Consider the following 18,819-nt stretch of genomic DNA (forward strand, 5'->3'; position numbering starts at 1 on the left):
AGCGTAGAATATCGTTGTTTCCTATGGTGATCGCGATGTGGATGCGATTCCATTGTCGTAGGCTCCTTGATTCCTTCCATCCGGGGCTGAATATATAAGCGGCAGCCTAGTAATGACATTCATGCCGTGCCAAACCAGCCGCGATAATTGAGCATCTCCTCATTCCGTGCTTCCAGCACGCAGCGTCTACACTAATAATTGATCAAAGCAATCAATGGCCAGGCGACTGCTAACGCCGAACACCGCGCCGCCGCCCGCGGCAACGGGAACGGCCGCGCATTCGGGGTGGGACGTGAACCGGTCGGCCGTGAAGGTGGCCATCATCGGCAACGTGGTCGTCGTGCTGCTCTTCTTCGTCGCCGTCGTCTGGCGCCTCTTCTTCTCGGGGAAAGGCCAAGAAGGAACCATTGCGCCCGTAGGCGGCGGCGCGGCGGCCGCCGAGGCGGACGCGCTGTCCTCCGCCGAGAGCTCGCCGAGCGCGTCCCCGCGAGGAAAAGGGCTCAGGAAGGAGGACCTCGTTGCGCTGCCCGTGTACGTCCACGGCGCCGGCGCGTCGGCGGAGGAGGGCAGCGGCGGCAAGGTGGAATGCGCGGTGTGCATCTGCGAGCTCGGAGACGGCGACACCGGCCGGCTCCTGCCGAGGTGCGGGCACCGGTTCCACGCCGAGTGCGTCGACAGGTGGTTCCGGTCGCACGCCACATGCCCACTCTGCCGCACCGTCGTGGGAGGTCAACCCCAAGGAGCAGCTGCGGAGTGTTGAACAGAACAGTCAGGCATATGCACAAGTGTGTGGTTGTTCCTGTTAACCTATTGAAACCAATGTCAGTTGCTAGATAGATTTATTCAGGTGAAATGAAGCACAAGTTCAACACTCAGGCCTTGTTTACTTCTAAGGTATTTATGGGGATGGGAGTGAATTATTTTGTATCCCGAAAAATCCCCACTAATCCGGTTACTTCTTCGGTTTTGAACCAAATAATCCCGAGATATCCCCTTCCATCCCCACATTTTTTGCCTAAATTAAAAACTCTCCATCATACTAGTGTATTTTTGGGAAAGGGTATTTGAGGGGATTGGGTGAACACACCAAATCCCCTCCCATCTCATACCTGTTGGGAAAAAAAATACGAGAGAAGTAAACAAAGCCTCAGCGAATTTGCAGAGTTCACGTTAGGAGAATCTGAGGTGCACTTCAACCATGCGCTAACAAGAGAACTTTTTTTTTTCTAAAGCCGCTAACAAGAGAACTTTTGAGTAATAAAACACCCTTTATCGAAAAAACAAGAACATATATATAGATGATGATATTCGAACTAACTCTCTCCTAGGCATGACAACGAACGGCTCCCTACTTACTAAATCGAGGTGGTACAACTAACAACGAAGCTCACAAAGAACACCAGAAAACATCTCAAACCATGGCGCCATGGCCAGTCCGACTACCTTTGCAACAAGGTTTTTTCAAAAGACTGATCCGACGAGTCTTAACATTAACAAAGTTTTCACAGACGTCTCGATATCGATGTGAAAATTGCCTTTCACTGAGAAAAATATTTTCTCTTTACGAAACATCAAATGGTTAAATCTAGGTTTGATCACTGGTGGGATAGAGGTGCCACTGCCTTCGTAACAATCTACCTAGAGGTTACTTCTCACCATTCCTTCTATCTTGTGTCTAGCCTACTGGCTTCGTGGTTTTTAGCTCCTCGAAATAGGCTTTCGCCCCGCTTTATAAATAAAGCAACCACATCCATACAGAATTCAGATACAACACAACGAGCACACACCACACACCAACAGTCTGCTGGGGCAACAACACAACATGCCCACAAGAGCGAGTAAAGCGATACAACCCCCCACAGAAGAGGGCCACTCAGAGGCTGGACGACGTAGAAATGCGACGGGCTGCCGCAAGAAGATCCTCCAACATGCCGTCTAGGCGCTTCCTGTCCCGCTGCCTACATAGCGGGTACCACTGCTGCAACAAAACCAAGAAAGAGTAGATAGAGTCAGAAGCGCGTCGCGGTAAGATTCGCTCAATGACCATCTTATTGCGCACAGTCCAGAGAGTCCAGGTCAAGGCCGCGAACAATAACCAGAAGATGCGCCTCCTCCTACCTGTGTTGTTCGCATGGGCCTCAATGAACTCTCCGAGGGCTGAAGCCTGCCACTCAGGCCCCAGCGCCTCCTGGAGAAAGCTCCAAAGGAAACGGGCCGCGGGGCAAGAGAACATGATGTGCGTCGTCGACTCTTGGACCGCACACAATGGACAAAGCCCGTTGCTCGGCCCGTGCCTCTTCGCAACCTCCACCCCAGAGGGAAGGCGATCCCTAAACAACTGCCATAAGAAAATCTCCGTCTTAAGCGGGATAAGTGCTTTAAAAAGAGGGGCCGTCCAGGGAAGCGGGGGGGCCTAAACATGGCCCTATAGGCTGTCCGCACGGAGAACGAGCCGGAAGGCGTTAAGCGCGAAGAGGGCGAGTCTAATCCTCCCGGCATAGCGTCCGGGAGGAGATTACGCAGCAAGGCCAGACTCAGGGCCTCTCCCTAGGTAAGACCGCGACGGAACATGATATCCCAACCCCCCTGGACGGCGTCGGCAACAAGAATAGGGGGGTCTGCGCAAATGACGAAGAGGTCCGGGAAGTCAAGACAAATGGAGTGGTCACCAAGCCATGGGTCAAGCGAGAACATGGCCCCTCTACCATCGCCTATGGAGAGGGATAGTCCCGCTCTATTCTCATGCTTAATATCCTGGAGGGCTCTCCAAAACTGAGATCCCTCCTGGCGGTCACAAACAAGGAGTGACCGGCCCCGTAGGTATTTGGCGTTAATCAACTTATGCCACAGTCCCCGTTGTCAGATAAGATCCTCCAAACCTATTTCAGCATGAGGGCCACATTCATATGGCGAGAGGAGATAATCCCTATGCTCCCAAGATCGGGTGACTTGATATATTAGGTTCAGGTCACAAATGTTTGGCTCAAACACATAGCTTTCGTTGATTACAATTCAACTTGTACATATATATATATTATTCAATATAAATTCCTGTAAACTTTACCTCGGCGAATATCTCCTTGTCATCTTGAAATCTTCATGCAGGAACATCCGTGTACCAGGTTTGAACCAACTAATCCTGAATTTCGTTGAGATTTCTTTGACTTCACATGATTTTACCGATAATTAAGGTTTCTTTTATAACAATTAATATTACAAAAAATAAGTTTTTCATCCCTCTTATTTTGTTCACCCAACTTTTCAAAATATCTTTTAACGCCATGAAACATCGACCCTGAATACATAATCAACACTCTCACTAAATTTGTCTTCTCTCTTCCGTAGAGAGCTCGCGTCCCCTTGGATAAAAGGGAATGACGGCGGTGGACCTTAACCGTTGTACGTCCATGGCGATGAGGGGGACAATGTAGAGTTCGCAGTGTGCATCCGCGAGCAAGGTGCTGGCGGGGCAATATCTAGTGATACCACACTTCAATTGCTACCGTGATACCACTCTTCAAAACTTAAATTTATAAGTGTCTAAGAAATTCAAAACTATTGTGACAAATTAATACGTGAATAGCTGTCATTTATATTTCTGTCTTCTTGTGACAATATTTTTGTTAGATTTACCTTTTTTTCTCTCTGTCTATTTTAAGTTTGAATATGAATATTTTAGGGATGGTAAACACACATAAGCACTCACATATTTAAAAAATTAGACACTTATAAATTAAATATTTTTAAATTGACATACAGTATCACTAGATATTTTTCGGAAGATTCCGTCAATTTTTTTCCCGGAGATGGCGAAACCGGCCGGCTCCTACCCAGGTGCGTCAGGCGGACGGCGACTGATCCGTTGAGTTACGCCGTTGGAGTGTGACCTGTGACGTGTGACTGTGTGAGACATAGACAGAAGTGCTTTCTTGTACTGTGACATTTTGAAGCCAAAGACGTTTGTTAGAGCATGTCTAACAGCCCCGTATAATCCGCCCACTCCGTAAAATTCCGGCGGGATACGGGGCAGGCGCGATTTAGGCCGTCTAGCAGGCCCCGTATTCGTGCCGGCCCGTTTCGGCGGAATACGGGGCCCAGGAAATCGGCCCCGTCGCCCCCTACTTATGCGGGCGCAGGTGCGAGTGAGGGTTAACCCTCGCTCTCAGCCCTAGCTCCGCCGTGCGCCGCCGCCTCCTCCATCCTTCTCCGGCGAGAAGTACTCGCTCCCCGCGCCGCATTCCACCCCATCTCCGGCATGGACTCCCGCCGCCGCGGTGCGCCTCGCCGGCGAGCGGATCGAAGCGATCCCGCTCGCCGGACACCGTGGAGGAGGCGTGGCGGCTCAAGTGCAAGAGATCCGCCGCCGGGAGCCGCCGTGCGGCGTGCCGGTACACCGACACGCAGTACGTGCCGGATTCGCTCCGGGAGTACGCCGCGGGTGGGCGGTGGTACCGGCAAGACCCGCCGCTCAAGCCAATGAGCGGCGAAGCCTTCGAGAAGTGGCTCGCCGAGTGGCAGCGCGACCGCGCGTCCAAGGCGGCATGGGCGGCGACCATCGGCAGCACCAGTGGCGGAGGAAGCGGAGGCGGCGAGGAGGAAGAGGAGGCGGCAGAGGAGGAGGCGGCCTTCCGGCGTGCGGTGGCCGAATCCGAGGCGGATGCCGCCGAGAAAGCTCGGGCGGAGGCAGAGGAGGAGGCGGCGGCCATCGACGCCGTCCGGGAGTTCGTGGCGCAGGAGGCGCAGGAGGAGGCGGCCTCCATCGCCTTCATCCCCTACGTCATCCTTGACGAGTAGATGTAGTCTAGATGTAGTATGATCCGTAGTATGATCGGAATGTTTGTATGATCCGTAGTATGATCAATGAAGATGAACTTCTCGAGGTTTTTATTTTTGAAAATACGAGGCGAAATACGGGGTCTGCTAGACGAAATGGCTCTTCCGTTAGCAGTTTTTCAATACGGGGCGAAATGCCAGCGTTATACGGGGCAGCGAAATACGGGGCCTGTTAGACATGCTCTTACAAGCACAAGTTCGACATCCAAGATTTCCCGAGTTCAATCCCACGAGACCATGGCCCACACCAACATGTTTTTATTTATTTAGGAAACTGCTACTATATCGTGTTGGATTTATATGAGCGAAAATTCACTTTGAAGCTCCGGTATCATGGAGCCTTCTATTTTTCGAAATTTAAAAACATGGTTTTAACGTTTAAAAAAAAAATCTAGACATAAATGTACTCTACCAATACAGAATATCTTTTACTCGCAAAAAAAAATACAGAATATCTTAACTCAAAATATATCCTAGGCTTAACAAAAAGACAAAATCAGACAGGTTTGGGAGTGTTTGAAAATTTGCACCATTCACTACTTCAGATGTTCGATTTTTTTCATTTTTTTGCAGCACAAAATAGTGGGTATTTCGAGGTGAAGTTTTTTCGTGTTGGTAGATTACATTATTTTTACATCTAGAATTGCTGATCCAATTTTTTGAAACTTCAAATCACCTTTATTGAACCGTTCAACAAAATAAACTTTATGTAGCTTGTGACCTAACAATCTGCACTCCTATATAGGGAGCCGAATTGAGTTTCTGATATACGGGAGTGATACTATGTTAGCTTGGGATAACTTGAAAGACCGAAGTTCAGTCTCATATCCGAGTTGAAATAGAGTTGGACCGTTTATTTGGTAAGCTCTTCTACTCACACAAGTGAGCGAGAAGAGAAGGCAACACATTTTGCTTGTTGCCAACTGAGTAGGGTACTTGTCGACATGTCACGCGTGTATGCATGTTCGAGGTGTGTTCCGGTCTTCCAAGGCGTGGCGATTCGACCGGCTCAGCACCTCCACCTCCCATGCTACATGACGAGAGACTGGACAGATCTAGGTCTCAGCGTCCTCACTATCCCTCTCGTCATAGTTCCTTTTGATGCGCCGCTCTTTAGACTTCCCATCCCAGCAAGCACGAGATCTTCACCTGGAAATGGGCGATATGGTTTTTCTTGAGAGCACCTTGGCGCGAACGCCCGCCTCCATTCGACTGCTTTCTTGTTGAATTATATGGCTTCATCGACCTCGACAACACCATGGCCGACATCGACAATAAAGCTTTGGTGGCGACCTCCCCGACTATGACATATGTGTTTGTCATCTCTTTCCCGCCACTAGTACTTCCTCCATATACAGATTTTCTACATGTGCGTAGTATGATTCATGTAATTAAGTTTGCTAGTGTTTATGTCATGTTGATCTCGAGACTTAAACTCCCTCGAAAACTACTTAATAACCTAACATACATGTGGGAAAACACGTGCATTGCGTCCATCGTATCCAGCATGCGATACACATGCACATTACGTCGAGGGGAAGTAGGGAAAAGGGTCCAGCTCCCAACCTTATCTCTTTGTCCATCCATCTTCTCCACTCGATTCTCCGCCTTCTTCTTCCCGTCCTCTCTCACATGGCTCGGCGCATTATGGTCCCTTGCACCTCCACTCTTTACCTCTGGTGCCCCTTCACCTCCTATTACCCTACCGTCGATGCCCTGCATCTTCTCTCCCCTCACCTCTACTGCCGCTAGTGGCGTCACTGATATTTGGTCACGCACTGCTGCTGCAAAATAGCAAAGCGGATCCTGGAGGACGTCGACGGTCACTCTGCAAGAGATGCGCCAGGTGTTAATGATGGATTTTTTTTTAATAACAGCAGGAGAACTGCTGTGTTCATTGCATTAGAAGAAAAAGGTACGGAGACCCGAACTGCTCAGTTTATTGAAGGAAAACCGGGCGAAAACCTTTACATCAACAAGAGCACTGCTAGACATAAAGAAAGCCGGGAAGGCTAGGAGCGGCACAAACATAGAAGCACACCACCGGGGCAAGCAGCATCACCGAACATCATCCCCCGTGCTTACGGTGGGACGTCTTCGACTTCATTGCAACAGCCCCAAGGTCACTCCAAACATGTTGAATCGATCACCATTGCCACGAGCTTGTTCGCCGTCTTCAACAACATCGGAGAGAGAAGACATAACCGAAGGGAGGCGGCATGTGCCGCTCCGGTCTTGAGAGGGCGGAAAACAGGACTCGTCTGGCGCCGCCTACATGTCAAGAGTGCTCCTGCTACCGCCACCACGAGGCAACCCCACGAGACCCAACACCACAGACTCAAGAACACTCGCCATTGATAGTTCCCGACCAGCCGCTTGACCACAGCCCAGGTGCTCCCATCAGTACCATGTCTCCAAAACGATGCTTCCACCGAAGTAACGACATCGAGGATGCCGCCATCGCCAATCCGACATGCGGATTTAGGTTTTCACCCAAAGACAAGAACCAAGAGCGGGAGAAGTGTTCGATCTCCTCGGTAATGCCTTCAACAAGGCAAACGACACACATAAGTGATGTCATCACCGGCATCGACGGAAGTCGAGCAAGATTTTCATCCGTAGAACTGCACACCTCGCTGGAATCTGAGTTCCCGACACACCTCAGTCACACCCAACCTCTCCACCCGTACCTCGCCGGAGCAACATCAAGGGCGGCTTCATGACTAGCACCCCCGCTGGCCACCAAGAATCTGTGTGCACCCCACCTCCCTCCAGCCTTCAACTAGGCAGCCTCCAAACTGCCCGAGCCGCCGGGTCCCCGGAATTGGAGCAAGGCCGCTTGGCCATCCGCTCGGCTCTGTCCGCTGCCGCAGCCGACAAAGGAAGCGGCGCTGCCACATCAGACTGGAGAGCAGCTGGGGCAGGGCGTCGTGCCACCGCGAAGGACGCGGCCCGCGCAGCCCAGATCCGGCCCAATCGGACCCGCGCAGCAAGGCGCGATGCAGCACGCCAGCGCCGCACCTGTCGGCCTTCGCCGCCCCGCCTAGAACCGCTGCACCTCGGTCCGCCACCGCGCCAACGCCCGCTTGGGCGAGGCCAGCCTCACCCGCGCCGACACCCGCTTGGGAGCGACCAGCAGCGAAGCCCTCCGCGTCCACCGCGAGCTCCCCCCAAGCCGCCTTTGGAGGCCGGGGCCGCCGCCACCGCGGCGAGGCCAGCGGCAGCGGCGGAGAAGGAGGGCCCTAGGGGGAGGGCCTGGCCGGAGACGCTCGAGTTCCCCCGTGCCGCCTAGGCAGAGCGACGCGGGGGTCTTTCTTCTTTTACCCGTATGCTAATTACAAGAAAGAAATGTGGTGGTACACTTGTTAGCTCAACGATGGAATTTTTCTTCGAGGACGGGTGGTGGTGTTGCGAGTGGCTACCGACCGAGCCGCCGGACCATGGCAATGGTGTTGCGACGAGCGGCAACGTTGCTGCGACGCCACAATAATTTAAGCGGTGGCCGGTGGGGGTGCTGCTACGAGTAGTGGGGGGGGGGGGAGGGTGATGCAAGCACTGGGCAGTGGTTCTGTTAATAATAGTAGACGAAGCTACAAGGGATGGTTGGTGGTGCTTACAGCGGCGTGCGGTGATGCTGCCAGCCATGGGCGGGGGTGCTACAAGCCGGAGTTGAGCATATTGCAAGGGTGGTTGCAATGCTACTAGCGGTGGACCGTGGTGCTGCCAATCGTTGGTGACAGTGCTGCCGGCGGTGGTCCGTGAGGTCTCTTGATGGATCTTGGAGCAGCGGGGCAGTGGTCGTCAATACGAGTTATAGACGGGCATTTCCAGTGCATGGGCGGAGCCACGACGCCGTTTTCTCCGGCGACGAAGTCTTCTCCAACAATAACTTCCCCGACGACTGCCGGGGATCACAGTGAAGCGACAGGATGAGTCGCCAGGGATCAGGGTGGCGTGACGGAGATGGGATAGGAGGTTCAGCAAGGGCGGGGCCTAGACCGTCTGTTGCAAAGAGGGATACTCGTTGGTTGGGTCGTTTCTCTATTTGGGTCCAATAGTTCCACGTGCCTGATCGTAGGGTTCGGGAGGTGGGGGATCGATCGTTCGGAAGTCACTCATCACACACTTTTTAGCGATAGTCATGAAGGACAAAGAAGTACACTTTAAAGCCAGATCCAGAAAAAAATATATATGAAAGCAACCTCTGAGAGACTGAGAAGCTACGCTGCCTCCAATTAAGCCATCAAAATGAAAATGCTCTTTGTTAAATCAGCCCTTCGGCCAGATGATACCACGGGAAGAACGACAATTCTCCATAGGCTTCGTAGCTTCGGCGAACCAGCGCGTGTAGTGCTTTGATCGCAGGGGCAACCCCAACACCACGCCCATGAGGGCGCCACGAGCTCCCAATAGTCGACATGATGCCAAAACATGCCACAGCGCTGCGGTACACTTCCCGGTCATTCTCACAGCGAAACACTGGAAACCAATATGAGTGTTTGTATCTAGCCGACTAGAAATCAAATTTCAAGTTTGCCGTTACAAGCGTCTCATCGAGCCTGAATATTGTTCCCCTAAGAAAATCAAACCTGAACACTGTCTCGAGCTTATTTGCATCAAGCTGATTCGCAAGAAGGAGACCTTCTAATACAAGTGTATACTAGATGGACCTAGCGCGCTTTGCTGCGCCGTTTTCTGTTGTTTGTCGTTGTTCAGATGGATTGTTTTATCCAATGTCACATTGCATAGACAACCTTAAAAACATCTGCAAAGCTACATGTTATGTAGAAAATTATAAATGTCAGCGAAACTACTGGCTATTAGGACTGGGATCCTCTAGCAAATAGAGTTTTGGGAGATGTTCCCTTCTGTTCTGTACCACGATCTGCAGATGAAAATAGCTAGAAGCATTAGGCAAATAGTTAGAAGCATAAGGTGAGCATTCAACCTAAAGAAAAATCCAGTGTGAACAAAGAGCAAACCTCATGTTTTGTTTCTGAGTTTTGCCTGCACTTGTTGCACGTGCTATCCTAGATTTATCGACCATATTCTCCAGATCTGTCATGCGCGTGTCCTGATCCTTTAATACATGTATTTATCAACGAAAAATGTCATTGAATGTCCCGTAGATTTGTAGCATAAAAGGAGGAAAAACTATAGTATCTCTATGACATTTCTTCTATGCAGGGGGTAGATTCTTCATCCAAAGGTTCATTTTCTTGAACATATTTGCCAGGAGTATCAGCTGTGGGCTGCCAGTTATAGAAAAATATATGCATATCAACATCTACATGTGCGACCAAATAAGCTGTGAAGACAAAAAAAAAGATTATACACATGTCACAGTGTCACACTCAGCCATTGCACCAATATGGATGTCTGGTACAAATGTGTTTGAGGATGCAGCCGCCGACAAACAGTCTGTGCATATGGTTGCCTTCCGAATATGGCTTATCCAGATGAAGAGAGAGGCATAGAGAATTGCATGAAAATATTTAATCATACAGGAAAAATTGAAAACACTTCCGAAAAAAGTATGAGCAAATTCATCTATCTATGCAGAAAACTGTGAACAAACCTCTTCCTCGATACTTGCAGAATTGCAGAAACGTGAGCACACACATACACAGTGCATAGGACTGAAAGTTTAAACCAAAAGGAATTCTAGATTAGTTTAAAAAAATTGCGAGAAAAACAATCAACCAATCAATGGTTACACAAAGTGATTTTCTAATTCAGCATATATTTTCTTAGAGCAATGGTTACACACATAAATGGAGAACTCGTTAAGACCTTCAGTCATCACACATCATGTAGTGATAGTCCCGCAACAATTAGATATTAGTTTGAATCCTAATTCTAGTACACACAAAAATTCACCACAAAACTGTTAGGTGAATACCATCCGGATCATTTTTAAGCATGGCACTATGTAGTGCTACCCGTACCAAATCTTTTTCTAAAACTACAAAAAAAAACGTAAAATAAATGGCTATCTTTAGGTATACCAAGAAACTGAAGAATGAGCAGTACATTATTCCGAAATATTCTGGCAAAACTGAAGAAATGTGAGCACACATATACACATGCATAGGACTGAATGTTTAAACCAAAAGGAATTCTTGATTAGTTAATTACCGAAAATGATTTTATAATTGCAGCATAGGGGATTTTCATAAGCAATGGTTGCTCAGATAAATGGAGAACTCGTTCAGGCCTTGTCTACCTTTAGTAATCACATCACACCTCCTACAGCGATAGTTCCACGGCAGTTAGACATCACTCTGGATCCCGATTCTAGTCCACACAAAAAGTGCACCACGAAACTATTAGGTGACTAATTTACAATCCAGATCATTTTTTAAATGACACTATGCAGTGTTATCTATAACAAATCTTTCTCTAAAACTACCAAAAATCCGCAAAACAAATTGCTATCTTTAGGTATACCAAGAAACTGAAGAAATCATCTAAAAATAACTAAAGAAATGAGAAATACATTATTCAGAAATAGATCGAGCTAAAATCCTCTCACGACAACTAATCATCTTGAATTATCTTGAATTAGGTCACACCTCCTTGGTGCATCATGATTTTTCAGCCTCAACCCGAAGCACAAACTGGGAACATAAAAGAAAATTGAGAGGGCAGGAGAGAGGAAGAGTGCTCACAAAGATGATCTTGTCCATGCCCACAACGCCAGAAATGAGGCATCAAGGCATATGTCCTGGAGCTTGGGAAGGTCCCTCACCGCTGCCTTCATCAAAAAGGAACTGAGTCTGACACCGCTGCCGTTGTGCTTAGAGAAAACCTCCCTACTTTTCCCTTGGGCACCACCCTCCCTCACTCGACCCCCTCTCCCGATGGACATTTCACCATCCCCGCCTCTTTTTCGCCCATACTCCTACCTTCCTCATCCCAGCCACCATTGGGTGGCGTTGCAATGGTGGTGGCGCAACCTAGGGCAAGCTGGAGTATAAGGTAACCTATGGAACTAAACCATGAAGCCAAAACATGAAAATAAATCAAGAAAAAAAGTCAACGACATGAAATAGAGCATGAACCCAAAAAATACATTATTCGCTGGGAGGTTCTTACATATATAAATGCAAATGAGATTCTGCAATTTCTACATGCCAAAATAGTACATGAGAGATTTGGGAAATTATGTTTGGTTAGCATTTGGAGTAATCTCTGTAGCTTCAGATGAACACTTTTGGGCCTAGAAGATGGCACGGCTTAAAGTTCCAAAGGTTGTTAGTCCACATGTGTGACATGGTGAATTCACTGTACTCAAGCATCAAGACGGAGGCTTTTAGATTGAAAACTCATATAGAGAGATACATTCCCAATGGACTCGACTACTTCCTGAGAACACGAAAAGTGCATGAAGATTAACTCCATTATCAGCAGCGACCAATTTGATCCGCACACCACAGACCGGGACCAGTCCATGTGAAGAAGTGAAACATTCTTAAACTATGCTCTCATTGTAGGAAAGAAAAAGAGGAAGAACTCAAGTATATAATAAAAATTAGAAAAGAAGAATATTTATATTCCATATTTCAGTAGGAAGTATTATTATTGTGTGTGCCGCATAAAGCTATGAATCAACCTAGCTGCATCCTATGACACAACAAACACCGTGCACAAAGAGATCAGCGAATCGTATTCTAAAAGGAAGCTATTAACATACAAATCCAACATATATTGTTCGATGCAAACAAGTAACAATAATTTTATTACCAGAAGTACACCTTTTTTTCCCAAACACATGCCAAAGCATGCGTCATTGTATATTTGAAGAAGACGTCAAGAAGACGGGATCATACAGGGAGATATCAGAGCTACAAAATAAGTTAAGAGAAAAAACAAAAACTATACAAGGCTAACTTTGTCAGGCCTGTAGACTCTAGGGTATTACAGCATCGGGAGGTCTAGCATGTAAGGGTAGCCGGTGTGGAGCCCTAGCACCGGCCATCATCCACAATTTGGCTTCCTCAAGGATCGACACGACCAAGTCATGCCTGTTGGGTCTTATGTTTTTGAAAATTGCATCATTCCGAGCCTTCCAAAGTCATCTTTGTCATACAGTAATTTTAATAATGAGTACGTGAAATAAAAATTAAAAACAACATTTATCTCCTAATTGGCACACCTGTGGTGCAGTGATGGCTCGGGCATGGGACTCGGAGGCTGACCACCTGATTGCAGGTGTGATGGCTCCGTCTTTTGTTGAAACGGTGTCCTGGTCTCGCCCTCCTTTTGCGATGTGCAGGCGGCATCCTATGATCTTCCTTCTAGGCACCTCCTGGTGGCGTCACCTAAAGAATGGCCAGAATAACATTGCACAAACTCCGTAAGCTACAAATATTATAGGAAGAGCCACATTTTCAACTACGGTTTCATATTTCAGATGAGAAGGCATTCGCTAGCTATTATTTATTCGTATGTCCCCTGTTAATTTTAGAGCAAAAAAGGAAATGCATGTGAAGTCTGAATAAACTGGTTTGCTCTCAAGTAAACAAAACCTAAGAAACGAAGAATGACAACCTTTGCCTAGTGGTTTACAAATATTTCTCTTATTTTTATAAGATTTTCTTCTTATCCTGATGACCTACACACATTTATTATGTCACAATTTATCTACAACTTTCCAAACGTGTAAACAGGCTAATAGTAAAATTCAAGCAGATGAACAGAAACTTTTGGGAAGCATATTTATAGTCTAAAAAGGTCGCTACTTGACCCTAAGTCAGGTTAGTCACTTCCTCCATTATAAACCATATTTGTTTGTACTGTAGACCTAGGCCACTCATCATAAAAATCCCTCATTAAATTAAGTTACCAACCAGGAACTTATGCACCTCCACTTTTACTAATTGGCGGTGAATAACTTGCAATTCTCAAATTCGCATCTCCATCTGCTAACTTGCAATCCTTTTTTTCCCGCCTTGATGTAATTCCTTGAACTTTGGACCACGTGTCCTTGGAAAGTCTGGTTGGTATATATATATATATGAAAATGTACACCGTAGTGACTTCGCTACGGTAAAGGCGTCAAAAAAATATGCTACTCCATAGGAAAATATGCCACATAAACAAAGCTCAGTAAATCTAAACTAAGGAAGTACTTGAGAAATTATAATCGATTTGTGTACATAATTAACCAACACACTATTTGGTTCTCTTCTTGATTCCAATTACATGCATTGGTGTTTGGTCTCTTCCTGATTTCCAATTATATGCATCGAACTGAATTTGTCCTGGAGAAAAATAGCTGAAAACTGAATCTAAACAGAACAACATACATGGTCACACAGAATACACGATGGGCAGGGGGCTCGTTGTTGGAGCTGCCACAGGGCGGCGACCGGCTTGGTGAAAGACAATACAGGTGCCTGGTGCAGGCACAGGAAGCGGCGGACTGTGCTCCCCTGTTGAGCGTCCAGCAAGATGAGAGGAGGAGCGCCACTGCAGCTTGAGCTCAGCGATGGAAAAGCAGAAGGCGATGGCGTTGCCGCGGCACCAAGGCCGCTATGATAATCGGAGGCGGCTCACCTCGGATTGAAGCCCGCTCTTCTCTGGTGCAGCCTGATTGAGGCTCGCCCTTTTGCGTGGTACTAAGGTCGCTACGCTCCTGTCGCCGAGCAATCTGGAGGAGGAGGAAATCGGTGGGGAGCCACGCACAGCAGGGCTGCAGGATAGCTCGGTGGTGGATCGGCAGCAGAATGAGCCACCAAGTCGGTGAATCCACAGCAAACACGCCCCGAGCAGACGCAGACCGACTCGATCCCCAAGAGACGGCTCCACTCACTAGCACCACAGATCCAATACAAACAGATAGCACAATCTAAATCTCCACAGAACAAGCTCCAATCTCGTCGGCCACTGACGCGAGAAAAATCATAGAGAAGGAAAGAAGGGAACATACCAGCGGGAAGGAAAAAACCTCCACGGAGAAGGCGTGCGGCCACTGCGGCACCACCCAAATCCGCACGCACAGCCGCAGCCCAGCCACCACCGCAGCTCCAACCCACACCCGGACGCACCGCCGCCGCAGCTCGAACGAGGAAGATGAAGAACTGAGCAAATCCTGCCGCCGTAACGTAAAGAAAAGAAAACGAGGAGAAAGATCGAAGGCCCGGTCAAAGAAATCTGAAACCGACTCCAGACGCCACGCGCAACCGACCCCAGACGCCTAGACGCGTCAATACGCAAGCGCGCGAGCTGGGTCCCGCGAAAGCGACGCCCAGAGCAACCAGGGACGCCCCCGACCCTGGGAGCTTAGTGCTCTTTAAGGATGTATGTTATAAGACGAGAAACAAATAGTACAAAACAATGGTGGAGGAGGTACAGGGAAACACGGTGACCCGTTGCAGCATCAAGGTTCCAGCTTCAGGGAGATGCCTCGGGTCTGCCGATTGCGCTTTGCCGCACTCACAAACACCACCGACAATCTTTTTCCCCTTTCAGGCAGGCGAATGTGGATTGACTTAGCACGAGTCAGACCGAGTTTGGCCTGTTAAGCACAATGTTCATCTTTGAACACGAGTAATATAACTCATCTAGGTACTTGAATCATGTTTAACTGAAGCATGCCGCTGTCTTGCACCAAAATAAGATGCTGAAAAAGAACCCATCTATATATATTAGCATAACATAGCTTGCCGTATTTAATGATGAAGCTAACAGAACAGCAAGCAAACTGTTGCTGCCAAGTTGCGCTGGGCTTTTATAAAGCACGGGGATGCAGGTACCAAATAACTCACTTGTGGTATTTTGCTAGATAGCATTAGCATCACGAGAGAACAAGTGGATTTCATTACGGTTGACTGCATGGGTCATCATACAATCAAATGAAATACTCGCTCCTTTGCCAAAATGTAGTGCATATAAGATTTTTCAAAAGTCAAAAATGTAAAATTACCATGTACAAAACACTATGAACTTATATAATACATAATCACTACCATTAGACTCATCATGATCTTTTAATAAGGTATACATTAGATATTTTAGATGTTGACAATTTTCTCTACATACTTGGTCAAACTTAACACCGTTTGACTTTCAGAAAATCTTACATGCATTACATTTTGGTGAGGAAATACTAAAAAGCAGAACATGAAGAAACAAAATACCAAAACGATTACCGATGATTTTCCGAAGCACTATGGTTCCATGCAACACTACATGAAGAAATCTTTAAGAGCATCTGTGGTCCATCTCACCGAAGTAAAGAACGGGCTAATCCAAGTACTGAATACAACCAAAGCTGGCAATTGTTAAAAATCAGCACAAGGTCATCACAGCAGAACTTACATGTTTTGGAAAATGAGTTGCTCCTACAATCTACAAGTCATTTGATTGTTCATGAGAGCGCAGACAACGAAAACCATTTATGTAATTATCTGACTGCAAGAGAGAAGTATATCTACGATGGACTACCAGTTCACTAAGCACTACTCATAAGTGATTACAGTAAGTATGGTACACACAAGCAAATCTGCAACTCCTTGAAATAAAAATGGAACCACTAACTATCAGCAATTACAAAATATACAGACTGAAAAAAATGAACACGCAAGGCATGTGCAGTTAGGACATGAAACCACCCATCATACAGAGAACTAGATAAGAGAAACAGCTTCAATATGGGATAATAGTAGGTATACCTTACCATCAGGTCAATTTGGGGCATGCCAAATTAATGACATAAACAGAGGAGCTTCAAGAGCATCAACAGTACGATAAGCATACTCTGTGCTTTGATTTCTATGTCAAAGATGGATATTGGTATTCAGGAGTTCTTAATATTTGTTGAGCTTGAGGTCGGATAGAGGAGCATGCAACTACAAAAGGTTAAACCATTGGTTATATGTGATAGTCTATTGTTGCAGAAATGTTCGCATAATTATTCAAACTGGAAGAGGGCACTCGACTCTACACTTGACTCCACCAAGATGACTGGCCCAGAAAAGGATGGCATGCATCAGATTTCCATTTTATTTTGGATTGTATAGCTTTTTTTTAGGTGAACTCAATTACCAAGTAGAACATAAAGCAACACACTCTAATGAATGAGCACATCTTATCACTTCTCAGTAGAGGTATATCAGTATCTTTAGGACTAAACCGGGTGTAGTTCTGCAATTCGGTCTATGGTTTCACAAGATATTCAATTACGTTATCAGCTTTATCATTGAGAACCTGCATACAAGATACAAGATGTAATACCAGATGTAGAAGATATGTAATATACAAGTAAAAACATGTCTCCAATTTTTTTTTGAAATGACATCGTCAAAAACCAAAACCTTTTTCATATTTGGCTTTCGAAATTCAATTTGTGCAACAATGATTAGCTGCAACCAAATCAAGTTGGTCGGCAAATTTACACTTCACATTCCATTTCATTATAATTTTGCTTACAATGGATTTATTTGGTGGCCCGTCTCGTAGCACAACATTATGTGTGGGAACTGCATACCTTGGGGGAAATTTCTTATCAAAACACACCAGATTAATCGTCTGATAAAAAATGTAATAAAAACTGAAAGTGACTAGAAATAACAACAAATAATGCTCGGTAGGGATCCCCACATGAATACATGCACACATTATCTACTTGCTACGGGCTTCTTCAATGCCGTACGTATGCCTGTATTCATGTGGTGCCCCACAAGCATGGTTTGTTGTTATGGTTGACCAATTTCAGTTTTTGTTAGAAATTTATTTTTCTGACGAATTATCTGGTGTATTTAGCTATGAAGGTGCTCCCAAAGTATGCGCTTCCCACCCATAATGTTGTTGTATGAGGCAGGGTTACAAATACATTTGTTGTAAGAAAAAATCCATAATGAGATAGAGATCATAATAAAATCCAATGAGAAGTGTTAATTTGCTGATCGACTTTATTTTGGCTGCAACAAAGCATTGTTCTCTAAAATAAAACTCAAAAACCAACCTTGAAAAAGACTTGGTACTTGATGTTGCCATTTCAGATTTGTCGGAGACATTTTTTACTATATATTCAGTAATGATCAAAGTTGTTGACATAACCGAACATCTTGGGCAACCAAAGATTGAATTTCAAAGCTACATCCGACTTAGTCGTAAAGGTAATGATATAGTTGTACCAATAAGTGATAGTAAAAACATTGTGTTCATTCATTTGCATGTGAAAAGTAAATTCGTTTTGCATTTTACTTTGCATTTCAGCTTATGCTAGTGAGTTCATTGAATAATTTTTCCAATGTTGTAGATATGTTGGACTAGTCATTTGATGATAAAACTAGTCCTAGAGAAGGAAAGCTATTGGATCAACGTCCAATCAAGCTAAACAAAGATGTCATGATCTCATTAAACAAATACCATACAAAGTCATATTACAACTTCGTACAGGATTGATGGTGGCCTGGGCATGTTGCTTCACCGGAGCAGCCACGAGCACTGACACCGCGATGTAGGGTCGTCGATGGGTCTGGGAGAGGTGCACGAATGCTGAACGTTTGGACAAAATCCATGTCAAGCCAAGCGAGCTACTGCTTATGTTACTCCATGTCCATCACGCAAAGCACTGCCGATTGGCGAATCTATGGCCGAGTTCTCCATGCTTCCAGCGTAGCCCTGATCCAGCCCGCCAAAAGTTAATTAGAAGTGCCATGTTTCGAAGCTGAAACCCCCGTATCAGGGCAAAAGACGAGTTGAGGTAGCCCACTATGCCATGGCCTATTTGTTCAATAATGGCAGACTACGAGCCTACTAAAAGCTTAATTTAGCTTCTGGGAAAATCCCTTATTATTGCATCTTCATTACTGTTATGGTTCTAATTTTCCCTAAATGGGGGGCAAATTTTTAAGTTTTGCACATGGCGTTAGAATTTGCTGGCTCGGCCCTGGTTTAAATCTTTGCCAAGTGCCGAAGAATACACTATTTTTTTATTCTTCTTATGAGCAACATTCATGTGCCTTTTTTAATAGA

At 46.3% G+C, this 18,819-nt stretch overlaps 1 protein-coding gene across 1 annotated transcript; it reads left to right on the top strand.

Moving 5' to 3' along the window:
- Nucleotides 1-214: 214 nt before the first annotated feature.
- LOC124695590 (probable E3 ubiquitin-protein ligase ATL44) lies at nt 215-760 on the top strand. The gene has a single exon (XM_047228418.1). It carries the CDS (start codon nt 215-217, stop codon nt 758-760), a length of 546 nt encoding a protein of 181 aa, XP_047084374.1.
- Nucleotides 761-18,819: the final 18,059 nt, after the last annotated feature.

The sequence above is a fragment of the Lolium rigidum genome, chromosome 3 (assembly GCF_022539505.1).
Source record: "Lolium rigidum isolate FL_2022 chromosome 3, APGP_CSIRO_Lrig_0.1, whole genome shotgun sequence".
Taxonomy (NCBI): domain Eukaryota; kingdom Viridiplantae; phylum Streptophyta; class Magnoliopsida; order Poales; family Poaceae; genus Lolium; species Lolium rigidum.